Source organism: Pollachius pollachius (assembly GCF_949987615.1).
Source record: "Pollachius pollachius genome assembly, chromosome: 3".
Classification (NCBI taxonomy): Eukaryota; Metazoa; Chordata; class Actinopteri; order Gadiformes; family Gadidae; genus Pollachius; species Pollachius pollachius.
In genome coordinates this window covers 16,249,542-16,266,202 of record NC_136936.1, presented here as the reverse complement: position 1 = coordinate 16,266,202, position 16,661 = coordinate 16,249,542, and the positions used below count along the sequence as shown (strand labels likewise).

The 16,661-nt window shown below is 48.3% G+C and overlaps 1 protein-coding gene across 2 annotated transcripts in view; it reads left to right on the top strand.

Moving 5' to 3' along the window:
- rsrc1 (arginine/serine-rich coiled-coil 1) overlaps window positions 1-16,661 on the top strand; it is a 106,046-nt gene that overhangs the window by 77,280 nt on the left and 12,105 nt on the right. For both annotated transcript variants that reach the window (XM_079733898.1, XM_079733897.1), the window contains one exon: window positions 5,477-5,548. In XM_079733898.1, the coding sequence (XP_079590024.1) occupies window positions 5,477-5,548 (72 nt within the window). The remainder of the gene's footprint in view (window positions 1-5,476; window positions 5,549-16,661) is intronic.

Below are 16,661 nucleotides of genomic sequence, written 5' to 3'. Positions count from 1 at the left end.
CTGTCACTCAATCTAAGTCAGTAGTATATCTGCAACCCCCTTCCCCACCCCCCACCCCCTGCCTGTCTACCCTTCAGTGCGGTGCTATGTCTGCATGTCAGTCTGCCCATCTGTATGTTTTCTGTCTGTCTGCTCGTCTGTAGGTCTTTCAGCTTGCCCTTCTGTCTTGTCCGTCCGTCAGTCCGCTTGTCTGCCCACTTGTCTGTTTATCGTTGCGCCTGTTTGTCTGTCGATCCATCGACCTGTCTGTCTGTCTGTCTCTCTGCCTGTCTGTCTGTCCCTCCAGAGGGCCGAGCCTAGCCGCTGGGCTTCACAGTAAAGCGCTCCGCTGATTGGGACGGACGTTTTTCCAATGGCGCGGCGCTGCCTCCAGTATTCAGTTTGTCGTGGGGCGTGGGGCTGATTCATCACGCCTCCTTCGCCGCTGACGCTTCAATCCACCCTGATTGGTGATCAGGATAGGCGTGACACTCCGTCAACGGCGACACCAACGGTCATGGCTACCATCGCCATGGAGATGTACGCTGTGTTGTGCGCTATGCACCGATACACGCACTCGACATTCTGTGCACATACACTTTAAGGTTCCCGGCAAATGTGTATGCGTGGCAGTATAGCCCCCCCGGTGCATGCAAATCTATTTTTCACTGAACAGACGCACTCACACACACACACACACTCGAATGCAAACAGGTTACGGATGTGTATAACTGTATCTGATGGCGGCTGCTAGCGTGGTTCAGAGCTGATTATACGCCGTGGGAAGACCACAGTGCTTCTGTTGTGCTGTAACCAAATGAACCCTCGAATATGATAGCCCTCCTCAATCTGAACGTCTACTGTACCCAACCCCGGGCCCAAACTAACTAACTCTGATGTAAGACTATCTCTCTCTCTCTCTCTCTCTCTCTCTCTCTTTCTTTCTTTCTTTCTTTCTTTCCCGCTCCCTCTCTTTCCTGCCCTCTTTCTCTCCATCCCTGTCCTGTCTGTAAGACTATCTCTCTCTCTCTCTCTCTCTCTCTCTCTCTCTCTCTCTCTCTCTCTCTCTCTCTCTCTCTCTCTCTCTCTTTCTTTCTTTCTTTCTTTCCCTCTCCCTCTCTTTCCTGCCCTCTTTCTCTCCATCCCTCTGTCCATATCACTCTCTCTTTCCCTCTCTCGCTCTTTTCTTCTCTCTCTCTCTCTCTCTCTCTCTCTCTCTGAAGCACCCCTTTCTGTAATAACTCTTACCCTGGGTTTAATTGCTTATCTGTGTGTAAACGCATTAACCCTCCACTGTATCGTTTTGCCCGCTGTCCCCGGGGCCCGACCAGGCCCCCTGCGCCCGCTGTGCCTTCACCCAATGAATTGTCCCTCTCCCCGCCGTAATGGGGAATCAGCATCGTAGCATCGTGAAGTCTCGCGTGAGCGGCGTGTGAGGGAGATAAATCAGATTGGGGACGGGGGTGAGTGGGATAGGGGAGGGGTGGTTGGGTGGGTGGGGGGGGCTGGAGCCTTGCTTTGCCAGTTTATTGAATCTAAATTGCACACGCACCCCCCCCCCCCCCCCTGGCCCTACACGACTCATCCATCTCCCCGCTGATAATGGAGCACACCCAATTCCACCTGGTAGGAGCGTTATTGCATTTCCTCTCTAACGAGACCCCCGCTCGTCCCGCCAGGGGGAGGAGGGGGAGAATCCGAAAGGGGGGAGAGAGAAAGAGAGAGAGAGAGAGAGAGAGAGAGAGAGAGAGAGCACATGGCTGAGAAGGTGGCAGTGGTGTGGAGAAAAAAAAAAGATGGTGATGGGGGAGAAAAGGCCAGAGTAACGCTGCGTCGCGCCCGGCGCCCCGGCTCACTCCCACTGCCTTGTCTCTCACTTTTTCATCCCCCCCCCCCCCCCCTTGCACTAACCCTCTCTCTCTGTAACTGTGTATGAAACATTGTCTGGTGCCATCAGTGCTACATGGCCCCTGGGCCCCTCGAGCTGCAATTACACTCATAATCACAATGTGATCCACCCCTCCCCCCCGCCCATCAACAGCCCGGCCATCACCATCACCGTGAGCCCCGCCGCCGAACGCAGGCTAAATGAAGTGAAATGCCTGCCTTGCTCCGCGACTCTGGCCTGTTTAGTACCCACTTTAATAAAAGTCCATCACGCAGTCGTCCCGCACTGTACGCGGCCCGCTAACGCAGCCGAGATGTATCCCTGTAATAACGTAATAACGCCGTGCCGCCAGAGAGCCCAGCGCACCGCCGCGTCCAGAGTGGCGTGCAGCGGCCTAGTTGCCGAGCCGTTAGGGGGTTTGACTCGATAGACGCATGTTCTATCGAGGATGAAAGGTTCCGGGGTCGGAAAGCGGATGTCGGCAGTTGACAAAGAATGCAATGGATACACATCTATTTGCCTTGGATTAGAGAATATCAGAGTGTGCAGGGATTGTCTTCGTGTCCGTTCGTCGAGCGAAAAATAAGTGATAATATAGAAAAATGTGTCACGGTCGCACAATGGTCACGACGTCCTCGTATCCCCGTTTTCGTACGGCATTTGCTTTGCTTCAACCCTTTATTTATTGACTCACTCACTTATTTACTTTTACTTACTTACTCATTTACTTACTTCTTTGCCTCCTCCTCCACCAGAGCAAGAGCCCTTTTCCCATTGATGTAATTAAAGCGCGTCCCTTGCCCGGGCGATCAGGCTGCTCCCATTGTGCTGTGAGGGGGCCGGAGCCCCGCCAGGCACACCGCTGATGAGAGATGGATAAACAGTTTGATTTGCTGCTATCGCCCCCGGGCACCTCGTAGTGGAGGGAGACGGGAGGCTGAGGAAGACGAGAATACACCGAGATTTGTTGTGTGTGTGTGTGTGTGTGTGTGTGAGTGTGTGTGTGTGTGTTTGAGTGAGGGGGATTGAACAGACAAGAAAAACCAAGCAGGAGGATAAGAGAACCTGTTTGTGTGGAGGAAAGGGAGGGAGGGAGGGAGGGAGGGAGGGAGGAGGGGAGGTGCATGGAGGCATAGAAGTGGAGGATAATCATGCAACAACAAATCGTGTGTGTTTGTGTGTGTGTCTGTGTGTGTGCGAACAATGTATACACTGCTGTACTTCTGTGTTGTTTCTCTCTTCTTGCATCTATATTTTCTCTTTCCTTCCCCTTCATCGCTCTGGTATGTCTGACATCTCCCTGCTTTCTCCTCTTCCCCTTTAAGCCATATGAAAAACAGTTAAAACATTCACTCACAAACAAACACAACACACACAATGGCAAACATGCAGTCAGCACACTCATACACAAACAGACAAATAACACACACATGCACACACACACACACACACACAGGAACACATTCAAATTACCTAGCCGGCTGATAAATAAGTACATTATTGCATCAAATGTTTAATTACACAAATGCACACATGTTTTTCCTCTCTCTCTCTCTCTCTCTCTCTCTCTCTCACACACACGCACGCACGGACACACACACGCACGCACGCACGCACGCACGCACACGCACACACAGGCCCGGTGCTCCTCTGTGGGCCTGGGAGGTGGCGGGTGGGGTGAAGTCATCCATGTAGCGTTATTGTTGCTAAAGATGCTGAACCTTCAGGCTTAACCAGGCGTAACAGCGGTGTGACGGGCTCTTTGTCTACGGCAATTACTGAACAAAAACAGTAGCGCAGTCAGCGAGACTATTACCACCTATGGCCTTTTGAGATTCACACAAACACACGCACACACACAAATAAGCACACACACACACACCCAAGCAAGGACGCGTTAGACACAAACATATGTAAGAAAGCAAAGGAAATGTACATGTGTTCTAGGGCTATTCACACATGGACTCACACACACACACACACACACACACCCACACATGTACGCACGCTTGCACGCTCACACACACAAACACACACACAAACACATACACACACACAGACACATCCTCGTCTGCACAGCGGATCCCGGGCGGTTGCGCTGAAACCACATTCAAACACCCACAGTGGTGCCCTAACACAAACATTCAGCACACGCTCGCAAACACCTACACCCACACCCTTATTGTATTAACATCCCGCAAACAATGTGATGCTTTCACTCTCTCCCTTTCTCTCTTTCTTTCTCTTTCTCTCTCGCTCTCTCTCCACCCCCCCTTTTCTATTGTCTGTCACTTTCTCCCTCACCCGCTTCTCCCTCACCCCCCCTCCCTCCTCCTCTACTCTGAATCTCTTACTCTCTCCCCCTCTCGCTCATTTCTACGCTACGCTCTCTGTCGATCTCTCACTTCTCTCTCACTCACTTTATCTCTCGCTTACTTTCTCTCTCGCTCTCTCATATCCCCTGTTCCCTTTCCTACTGTTTGTGTTTGCAACTCTCGCTCTCTATTTCTCTCAGCCCCCTCTCTCCATTTTTTTCCCCCCTGAAAGTTTAAACTCATTAAGTGTAATGATATTGGAGACTCAATTTTACATAGCTCACTCATCAGCCGGCGCGATAGCAATAAAGCCCAATGGTTCCGCCGAGGCCGCTAACGCCACAAAATAAATGATGCTGCGTAGCAGAAATGTAATTAATTTAGAGCCGGTATTGATAGTCCTGCCATCCACCGCATTATATTTTTTAATGTGGCTTAACATCCTGATTATTTGGGATTTGACGCTCGATCGCGCATGCGTGCGTGCGTGTGTGTGTGTGCATGCGTGCGTGTGTGTGTGTGTGTGTGTGTGTGTGTGTGTGTGTGTGCCTGCGTGTGCTGGTAATGCTGTAGGACCCGAGATGCTAGGGGGGAGATGGGTGTGGGGGGGGGGGTATGAAAGCAGGGTAGCTGACACAAGAGATTCTTAAAACACGTAAACGATTAGTGTTTACCTCGACCGCTTCACCTGCTCTTAAGCTTTTCATTAGGCAGAGATGATAAGCGACTCTCTGGGAACTCTACACAGATGTGGGGGGGGGGGGGGGGGGTTGTCTTTTGTAGCGGCAGGTAAATGGTTGAAAAGAGATGAGTCACAGCCGTGTGTGCGTGCGAGAGGAGGGCTTGTCGTGCCGATCTAGGGATCACTTTGTGTATGCTGATGAGAGACGGGGGCCGATATATCTTATACAAAGTGGTACGGCTCTGCGTGGTCTCGACAAGAGATTGTAGACGTAAACCTCACTCATACTACTGTTTTAAAGGCATTTCCTTCTCTTGAAAATTTTTAACTACTTTTGAAATTTGTTTTAAATAGATTCAGCTGGGCAAAATTACATTACGGTTGAAGTACAATTCAAATGAATAACATAATTTAACTATGACATTATGTGATCAGTGAGTGGGTTAAATAGATCGACACACTTGACAGAACAATACATTTTTGCTGGTGAAGACAGTGCTGTTTTAATGTCTGTGGTGGTGGGGCCCGGCATGATGAATCCTTGCTGAGTTCTTATGTCTTTCCCTCTCTCTGTCTCTCTCTCTGTCTCTCTCTCTGTCTCTCTCTCTCCAGCTAAAACAGACGAGGTACTGAAGGCCAAGGTGGCCAAGAGAGAAGAGGAAGCCCGCAAGAAAAAGGAAGACGGTGAGTGTGCGTGCATGTGTGTTTGCGCGCTTGTGTTTGTGTGTGTGCGTGCTTTGTCTGTTTGCATTTACATAAAACCTTTGGTTCATCATACCAACTGAAATCGTCACATTATATAGAAAAGGACAAATAAAACATTTGATGCTAAAACACGGTATGTAGGTTATGTTGTACTGATGTCTGGGAAAGGAAAATTCAGTGCACATGGTTGATCAAAAATCCTTCACTTTATGAAGCTGAGCAATTATGAGAGAGAATTAATAAAAGAAGAAAGTCAAAAGCCCCTTTGAAACAATTGACCCAGCCACACAGAATGCATGTTTTCATCATCAGCAATGACTGCGCGCAAGCGCTAGTAGAAATCCACATTGGCACGCAATAGCCAGTCAATTCCAAACCACCATTTTCCTTTTTTCCCTCACAATTTTCTAACGCCTGTCCGCACCTGTTATCATAAAGATGCTGACATTGGTATCAAATTATGAGCGTGACAGGTAATATCTGCATAGAGATACACTAGACGGGGAGTAGGTGTTAATGTTCCACCCAGTGCAGGCAGTATTTCAAAATCCTCCGCTACGCGAGCACGCGTATCTCCCTGTGTACACGCCGCCCCCGCTTGGCACGCATCAACATTTAAATGAATGTCGAGAGTAATTTGTGGTGGATACGCTGGCAGTAATAAAAGCTCTTAGATGGAATAATGACCTCGACCCCACGGCTGACCTCTGCACGAAATGAGAAAATCTAATATAAAATTGTCAAGTGTGTGTTTAGAATGGAGTGTCTAGGTGTGTGCGCCCGAGGAAATGTATATGCCTGCCGAGTTTGTGTTTTGTAATGTATATAAATACTGCTTGAGGACCTTCTTGCTCCTTCTCTCCTGCTCTTCATCTCACCCATTCCCTCTCCACCTGGCAGTTTATCTATGTGTCCCTCATTAGATCTTTGTATTTATCCATATCTATCGGTCCCTCCATCCATCCTTCCTCTGTAGCTGTGTCGCTCCCTTGTGTAATTCAGGTGTTGGGGTGTAACAGGCATGGCTGTGTGACCTTTAAAGTTCGCTGACCTTTCCGCCAAATGAAAGTCCAGCCATCACAAACTAATTAGCTCTGCTAACTTACTTTGGTCCTCAGCTTCTGGAGGAAATTCATTCCTCCTAGCTCTTTTTTTCTTTCAACGCCTGGTCCTGTGTTGTTGTTATTTTTTACAGTGTCTGCCATTTTCATTGAATTCAATTTTCAGTTATTTTGTTGTCTTTCTGCTTTGTCATTTCTCCTCCCGTGTCTTCGCTTCCACTTTCGCTGTGGAGTTGTCTTTCTTCACCTCCTCTCTGTTTATTGTGCCCTGTTCTCTCTCTCTCTCTCTCTCTCTCTCTCTCTCTCTCCTTCACTCTTTAGCAATTTCTTTCTACCACTCTTTCTTTCTCACTCATGGTTTGTTCTCCTCCAGCCTCTGTGTGTGAGAGCCCTACCAGAGTGAAGCATAAGTGCCTTGCCTGAGACTAAAGAGCAAAGCGCACAAGTCGAGTTGCTTTACTAAAGCACAGCTCACCCTGAGAATCAAACCACTTTTTTTTTTCTTTTTCAATCAACTCCTCCTCCTCCTTCTCCTCTCCTCTCAAAGCGACCTCATCCTCGGTTGAGCTGCTAGCGGCTGCTTTTGTGCCGTCTTTGGCCCTGTGTTCGCCTGTGTAGCACACTGGTATCGATGTCGCAGAATCGCTGCCTTGGAGCGAGTGCAGGAGATGGGATGTGGGGGCTTAGGTTGTGGTGGTTATTGTTGCAGTCCTACGGTGCTGAAGAGCCTGATTCTAACAGAAGTGGGGATCAGAAAAGCGGTCTCGATGATAAACCCTTAGCTTGGAAATTAGATAATTTTAATTATGACAGACCCCAAGACATCTGTGCACTCCCACACATAAACACACAAGTGTAGGGACACTTCTGTATTTAATGCACAAGAAAAAACAAACACACATATATAGTGCACCTTCTTCTGCCCTTTTTTCCGACTGTGCATCAAATGGAGGAGGTGGGCAGTTGCCCTATAACCATTGACATCCAGGGTCTCCCTATTGCGCTGCAGGGGTTCCCAACAGGTCACAGCTACTACAAAGTTTACACATGAACCGCTGAAATTGTTGAAACGAGCCACAAGGAAATAAATAAAGGAATGGGAAAGAGATCATTGCCACCTACACTTCCTGTCTCATAAATAGATTCACATCCTGGATTGGCAACACGTTTATGCTAGCCTGGCCCTAATCAAAACCACACATCTGATTCATGTGGATGATCGGATGTACAAGCTATTGTGGTAGCTAGCCTCGGAAGCACACTTCATGGCTGTGTAAAGAGGGGGAGAGAGAAGAGGGAGATTGAGGGAGAGGGGAGAGAAAAAGAAAGATAAAGGGAGGGAGAGAGAGAGAGTGATGCGGGGAGGAGAGAGAGAGTGGGGGGGAAAGGGAGAGAGCGAGAGGGGAGAAGAGAGAGAGGGGCGGAAGAAGGGATAGAGGGAAAGTGAGAGGGAAAGAGATCAATAACTGGCCCTGTGGTCATCAGTTAACATAGTATTCTCCACTTGAAAGGAAGGTTTGGCTCCCTGGTTAAGGACAGCCAGATGATGCTCAGGGTTGAAACGGCGAGGAATAGGGATATGAAATGCTGTGTTAGCCGTATGGCGCTGTTCATGCTATTACAGTGGCTGCCGTTCGCTAGCCCAGGAGCCAAGCGCATTGTGTTCAGTGTTAATGAGATGACTGATTGCCAGTGGCGGTATGTTTTTTCTCTTTTTGTGTATTTTTTAATCAGTTGGTTTAAAAAAATGGATCCACCTCATTTATGGTGTATTCAACCATAAATGTAGGATAACTATTATACAAATAAAGCATCCTACCTACTACGTTACTTTTTTTCTGTCTTATTTTATAGAAGGTGCCACACCTTTTTTAGGCGGCATATGTCACACAGAAAGAAGCTCTGTAGTGTACAGGTGTGTCATGCATGCATGCATGTTTATGCCTGCACAAATGCAAATGTTGATGCAAAAAATGCATCAACATTTTCAGAGAAAGCGGTGCTAGAGGGATGAGTGAGCTCTTTCATTCTGCTGTTTCCCCACAGGGAGGTAAAGATAACAGGCATGAGGTTGTTAGGAACTACTGCCGAAAATATGGGTTCTGTTCTATTATTCTTTCAGATTTAGATTTTGTTTCTCTAAAATGGCAATTAGAAACATAAAACGATGAATAGCAACAAAACTGAGAAGAGCAACCTAATATTTGCAATTCTAAATCTATATGCAGGACATTTATTTGGTATTTTTACTACATAAATGACTGTGAATCAATTAATCCAAAGAAGACCCATGTTTTTCTTTAGGTTCAACTGTGAGAGGGTTGGGATGTGTTTCGGTGGGAATGTGCATTCACATGGAAACTCATTACCGGTTAGAACAAACAGGCGTCTTCAGGTGATGATATACACATGCTCTAACTGGCTCCCTCTGCGGAGAACACTGCAAAAGACAAAAATGTGTGTCGTTCATACACACATGCAGTATTCACCAGACGGCAGGAATCCTTTGCAGTCAATGCTTACAGTAGAACATGCCCATCCTACACCAGCCAATCGCAGGAGGCGCAGGTGTGATGTTGATCTGGATTGGACGGCATCACCCAACAGCGACAGCTGGCGCCTTAACCCCACTGCGCGCTGTCCCATCACCTCAAACCACGGCCAGATTGGGAGATCATATATTTTAATGAGACGTATAATAGCTCTTTAACCCATATCATTAGGGGAATATATATACCTACCGTTTGCTCTTTTGGCAGCAAAACGAGGAGAACTGTTTCCCTAATTACGCTGTGTGTAGGACAGGTCAGGAGGTGGGTGGGTCTGTGTGTGTGTGTGTGTGTGTGTGTGTGTGTGTGTGTGTGTTTGTGTGTGTGTGTGTGTGTGGGTCTGTGGGTCTGTGCGTGTGTGTGTGTCTACCTGTGTGCTTGTGTGTGTGTCTACCTGCGTGCTTACGTGTGTGTGTGTGTGTGTGTGTGTGCTTGCGTGTGTGTCTCCGTCCGGGTCCGTGTCCTGAAATTATGTGGCCATTAACCACTCAGTCACGGATGCCTTGCTCTGCACCTCCTCCTCCCCTCCAACACACCGCCCTCCTACCCCCACCCCTCTTCTCCCCGACCTGGCAGCCATTAACGCCTCATCACCATTTAACTAGCTCTGTTGTCAATCACCGGCGCTGCTGCACCCAAACAGCGGGGGAAATGCCCGCCGCTTGGGTTTTTTTGGCCTTGCTTGTACAACAACAACCACAAGAAACGGCGACGGGAGAAAAAAAATAAGAACAGGCAAAACACCAGACGGAAAAATACGTCAGCCAACAGGAGACCTTAAGCAAGGGAACAAATTGAAATACATAGAACATCATTAGGCCTCCATATGCCTGCACTATGGTTTTGTTTGAATTAATGCATCTCTTGTAAAAGAGGATTGCGCGCACCGCTTAATAATTTGTCTGTCCGCAATATTATTTAATTGGTATGTTCATTGTTGAAATGCGTGTGTAAAAAAATAAATAAATACAGACATAAAGAATATTGTATTTAGTGCAATACCCGCGTGGGCGTACTATCCCATTATACAAATGATCCGATCATTTTTTTATGTCACTGGAAATAATAACTCTCACACAGGGATAACAAGCTCTCCTTCACAATCTAAAGTCATATCCCTTTCGCTTCCCCTGGCCTCTCTCAGCCTTAATAAAAGGCAGGAAATGAGAGGCAAGTGAGAGCGCCAGGCTTGGACATTTGACGCCTAATGTAATCTGCCTTGAAATCAAATTATTTGACCTGGAAAAGCCTAACAATACAAACTCCTGCCGGACTGCTGTTAAATATTTAGCACGTGCCTGTCATGAATACAGATGACGCTCAAATTAGAATCTACAGGCGCGTGACCTCCGTATCACACACCCCGGGAGCACGGAGGGGGGGTCTGCTTTAAATGTTTTAATTACCGGGTGCCATGGGTGTTTTGGCGTGCCTTGCTACCTTGTGTCGCCGTCATTGGTGTTGGTTGCCTGTGTGTGTGTGTGTGTGTGTGTGTGTGTGTGTGTGTGTGTGTGTGTGTATGTGTTGCCGAGGGCTGGCGAGCACGTGAAGGACAGGCAGGGAGATTCAGCGGCTGGTAAACATGAGCCAGGATCTGTGTGCCTGTTCTCTCCATGTGTGTGTGTGTGGCTGCAGAAGGCGTCACACACGCCATTAGGCTGTAGACCTGGATGTGTGCATGGATGAGACGGGTGTGTGACCGTATCTGATGCTGTATTTTGTTTGGTTTATAAAGTGTTACAGACGTTTGGTATTGTTTTAACTTTGTTCAATTGTTATTTTTGCGCTGTGAATTTTCCCCTTATGCAGCTGTGTATCGCCTTTCAGACGGCTGTGTATGTGTGATGTGTGTGTGCATGCGTGTGTGTGTGCGTGTACGCGTACGTGCGTGCGATTGTGATGGTATATCCGTCCCAGTGATTTTGATGTAAGAAAATGTGGTTTGTATGGATTGGGTTATTGATTGACGGGAGTGGGCCCCGTCCCGTCGTTACCCGGGGATAGATGGGTTTTATTTGTTGTGTTATTATGTTCAACACAATCCCGCCTGTAGCCATCACAGCGATATCGAGCCGCCGCTCAATTGGCTTTATGGGGTTTATTTGTTCCCAGAACTCAAGGAGAGAAAGGTAGAAAGACGAGAATCCTGGCGGTACAGAATGTTTAGGGAGGGAGAGAGAGGGGGCGAGAGAGAAAGAAGTCAGTAGTACAGATGGTTGAGAGAGAGAGAGAGAGAGAGAGAGAGAGAGCAGAGTACAGAATATAGGGGAGAAAGAGGGGAAGGGATTAACTTTGCCACTTTTTCCTTGTCTCTTTTAAACGGCTCTAAAGAATTATAGTTCACTCCACGTCTCTTAATTTTGCCTCCTTGCCTAAATAATGATTGATTTACAGATGAATTGTGCCACTGAGTCTTCGTCGGCACCCCGCCCCCCCTCCTTTTTGTAGTCTTATTTTTTCCTCTCTGTTCATTCAGGTTTGTGGTTCCTTCCACGTTGAAATGATTAGTTATGCCTGGCTTGTAAGCACTGAATCAGAGTTATTGGCCCTGGGGAAATAAATCTGGCAGAAAATCAGGGTGAGAAGATTTAATTATCACTAGGAGACCTCTCTCTCTCTCTCTCTCTCTCTCTCTCTCTCTCTCTCTCTCTCTCTCTCTCTCTCTCTCTCTCTCTCTCGCCCTGGCCCACTGAAGCCCAGAGTCTTGTCGCGCTGTGCTAGCGCTCGCCGCTCCGTCGGGCCAAGAAAACGCTCCCCCCGCCCGACCTCCCCCTCCCCAATTTGTTTCATTGCACAGTGATAAGCCAAGCAATTACCACTTTATTGATTTTTCATCCCCGCAAATTTAAAGTTGATTCCCCCTCCCCCCCCCCGCCCTCCACCGCTCGCCATGGTGATTAGGTGACCTCATGTCCCAGTCGTCAGCGTCCCGCCCCCCCCTGCCACGGAGCGGGGGGCGGGTCCCTTCCCCGGCTCCCCCGCCACCACCAGCCTGACCTGCGACCCCCAGTGTTGTCCCGGAGTAATGGGATGCTGACGCGGGGCCCATGGGGCCCCCGGCGGAGCTGTCACTGCACCGGGGGGGGGGGGGGAGACCCGGAAACGTTAGTAGAGAACACGCTCTCGTTTACACGCAAACGATTTGTTCGCTTTCATGGCAGCGGAGCAAAGAAAATACTAATAGATAAATAAAAGATAACTTCTTTTTCGATGGGCTGGATTACAGAGACGTGCGTGCACGTCGCCGGGGGTCAAGTGGGCGGATGATTGACAGCGCGCTCGTACTCCCAGCGATCGGTAATCGTTTCCCAGGTCCACCCTTATCAATTAACCTGCTGCCAGTGCAGCCCTGTGCATTCTGCAGTCCTGTGGGGGCGCGGTCGCCGGGCCGATCTATGGTCCCGCCGACTTTACATTCATCGGATATAGCCTCTAGCGGTGGAGGTGAAGGCGGGCACTAACTGGGTTCGGGAAAATACCGTTGCATAGTCAATTCTGCATTTGGTGATTGGTGAATATTTATGGGCCAGTGAACCCCAAATCGCCTCCAAAAAAAAAAGTACCTGGTTATACGTCATTCATCGCTGTGACTAAAATAAGAGCTTCATTTTGAGAAAGCATGTTTTGTCAGTCTCAACCAACCGATCTGTGGTCTGCTTCGAAACCAGGGTAGGCGTTCTCTTTGAGATGTCGCCGTGCCCGCCGGTGTACTCTACGGCGTTCCCACCAGGGGGCGCCGGCCGCGAGCACTGTGGAATGTATGGTGCTCAGTCGGGACAGCGGTTGATGTTAATGCCATAAACCCCAAGAGAGGGTTATGCTTCCCCGAAATTTAAACGCCACGGTGTGTGTTACGCATTTCATCAAACGACATGGCTCATTAAAACACTCAAAATGCTTTTATTTTTTGTATCACATACTGTTTGAATTCAGGCTAAAACAGGTGGTTCACTTAGATTTTAAAAACATGACCTACTTACTATTTGATAACAACTGTTGCTTTTTCAAACCAAGGAGAGAATCGTTTGCCTTTTCTCTTTTATTTAATTTCACAGTCATGTGTTTATTATACAGTTAGGTCATACATCATGAAGCCATGCAATGTTTCATTATTTTCACAATGAACCAAAGAAAGTATTAATAAGTAAAGTAAAATGCAAATGCCACCCCTTTTGCTTTAAATACGTCATTCAGCGCAACCCTTTTAGCAAGACATTAAAGCTAGATTAAAAACACCAGTGGGAACACATGCCCAGACACGCACACACACACATGCACACACACACACGCACACACACACAGCCGAGCGTATGTCTAGACACAATCTGCATGTCCGTAGTCCCCTCCATGGGGCCTGAGTGGGTGGTCAGACTGTCCCGAGGAGACACACCCACAGAATGCCGGGGCAGGTCAGAGAGTCGGCTGCCTGGGTGGCTGCAGCCATGTGGCCGCAGGTTTGTCATCAGACAACACCAGGGTCAAATGGCTCCCTGCTAATGATATTTTGACTGCATCGTCACTGCCGCGCCTACAGATACACATCCACTGCACATTCTTTGATATCTAATACTTTTTCAGAGTAGGATAGGATTCTGGTATTTTGTTTGGTATTTGTAATTCTGGTTTCATTTGGGTTATTTGTAGGATGTATTGGTTTGGAGTGGGGTTGTCAATAAAAGGTGAAGTGTGTGTGTGTGTGTGTGTACCTGTGTGCCTGTGTGTGGGCTCATTCACACCTCATCAAGTCAGGCCCGCTGGTCACAGAGGAGGAGGGCATTGGGGGTACTGGGGGGGGGGGTTGTGGTGCTGGAGGTTAAGGCTACCCAGGATGGTATAGGGTGACTGTCAGTGACACATGGAGTGCAAGGGTCACCACATGGTCCTCCATAACCTGCACACACACACAGATTTTTGTGACACAAAAAAAAGCACATTGAGCGATGGCGCTCCCCTAACATCGGCATTATATGGTTTGGGTGAGCAAAATACTTTTGACACAACTCAAATGAAACCGTAATGCCTTTAACAGACCTTTAGTATGTGTTTAGTGTGGTGGGGGTGGGGGCTGTTGGTGCTGGTGAAATTCAGTGGTCTATGTTGATGCTAATGGTGGCTATCATCGAGGCGGAGTGGAGTGGTGCAGAAGAAGGTTAATATATTACACTGTATTCCAATTACTACACTATGACCGAGGTCAGGAGAGCAGGGGTGGAAGCATTTGCCCAATTAATTACTACTAAGACATACTAGCAGGCCCACGCACACACACGCGAACACACAAAGATACATGCACATAGATTCAAATTGACCTTTTTGCTTTAGACAATCAAGTCTCTCTCTCGCTATCTCGCTCTCGCTCTCTCTCGGCTCGCTCTCTCTCTCTCGGTTCTTTCTCTCTCTCTCTCTCTCTCTCCCCCTCAGCTCTCTCTCTCTCTGCTCTCTCTCTTTCTCTCGGCTCTCTCTCCCTCGGCTCTCTCTCTCCCTCGGCTCTCTCTTTCTCTCGGCTCTCTCTCTCTCGGCTCTCTCTCTTGCTTGCTCACTCTCTTTCTCTCTCTCTGCTTATTCTTAACAAAACACTGTAAAATCACTTTCTGACATGCTATGAGATAGGTTGATGACTACATGTCAACAGTGCTATAGGTCAGGTGTGTGTGTATGTGCTTGAAATTCTGTGTTTGCTTTGTCTATGAATTGTGTGTGTGTGTGTGTGTGTGCGCGTGCGCGTGTGCGAGTGTGCGCATGGCCGGGACCTTTTCCTGGATTCTGACTGCATCAATTTTCATTTCAAAGGCCCCTGCTCCAATTAAGTAATTAGTTTGTGTTTGTCTAATTACTGAGTTGTTCATAAAAGAGCTGCTGACCAGCCGTGCGGGAAAACTGAGACCACTGCACTTTCCTGCTCTTAACACACACACACGCCCTTTCAAACACACATGCACATGCACAAGTACACACACACGCACACAGCGTATTAAGGCACTCTGACAAAGTATATAGACTGTTGCTTTATTGCACCTTACTAAACTGTGCATGTTAAGTCTCAAAGTCGCGTATTAACTAAATTGTATTGATGTTTGCATATGTTGACTTTGATGGAGAGCCGACCACGCTCAATGGTAAATGCGTAGTGAATTAGTAGTTTAATCACCATAAAACCCAGAGTGAACTTTAGAGATGGAACGCAATGGGGAGCCAGCTTTTTTTTTTACCTATCAGCCTTAGCATACTGTATGTGAAATCCTACACGACACGTGTTGCATGGAACCAAATGGAAAGCAGTTGAGAATGTAGCCACTCACACACACACACACACACACACACACACACACACACACACACACACACACACAGCAGTGATCATAACGACATCAGCACTCAGCCTGTGAAAGCTTCATTCTTAACGACATTCTCTGATGCTGCCCAGGCACTGAATGTCTGCTAACACTCCAATCACACACACACACACACACACACACACACACACACACACACACACACACACACACACATGCGCACACAAACACCACTTACACACTTGTATATGGCGCTGTATGATGTTCTTCCAGACCGATGTGTTTTCATCATTGCATCTTTCAAGGGATAAATGTATAAAATCAGTGGCAGCTCTATGATATGCAGGAAACTGTGCTGTTACTTCATCATGGAGTCATTCTACTCTGGACATCTTAAGCAAAAGAGTATTAACAAGGGCTTGGATTGAAATGTAGTGGCAAGCAACAGAGCGGTAGAGAGAGGGAGAGAGAGGGGGAGAGGGAGAGGTAGAGAGAGGAGGAGAGGGAGAGAGAGGGGGAGAGGGAGAGGTAGGGAGAGGTGGAGAGAGGGGGAGAGGAAGAGTTAGAGAGGGAGAGGGAGAGAGAGGGGGAGAGAGGAGGAGAGGGAGGGGGAGAGGGAGAGGTAGAGAGAGGGGGAGAGGGAGAGGTAGAGAGAGGAGGAGAGGGAGAGAGGGAGAGGGAGAGAGAGTGGGAGAGGGAGAGGTAGAGAGAGAGGGGGAGAGGGAGAGGTAGAGAGAGGGAGAGGTAGAGAGAGGGGGAGAGGGAGTGGTAGAGGTAGAGAGAGGGGGAGAGGGAGCGGTAGAGGTAGAGAGAGGGAGAGGTAGAGAGAGGGGGAGAGGGAGTGGTAGAGGTAGAGAGAGGGGGAGAGGGAGAGGGGGAGAGGGAGAGGTAGAGAGAGGGGGAGAGGGAGAGGGGGAGAGGGAGAGGTAGAGGGAGAGGTAGAGGGGGAGAGAGGGGGGGTGGAGGGGGAGAGGTAGAGAGAGGGGGAGAGAGAGAGGTAGAGAGAGGGGGAGAGGGAGAGGTAGAGGGGGAGAGAGAGGGAGAACACACACCACAGCGCGTGGCTGCCATGTCCTGCTGGACTGTTTAGGTCATTAATTCATAATTTAGACTCTTATTGACTGAGAAGCCACAGATCCTATCGGTGGAAAGACATGCGGCTAGAGACAAAACACCAGAGGACGGAAGA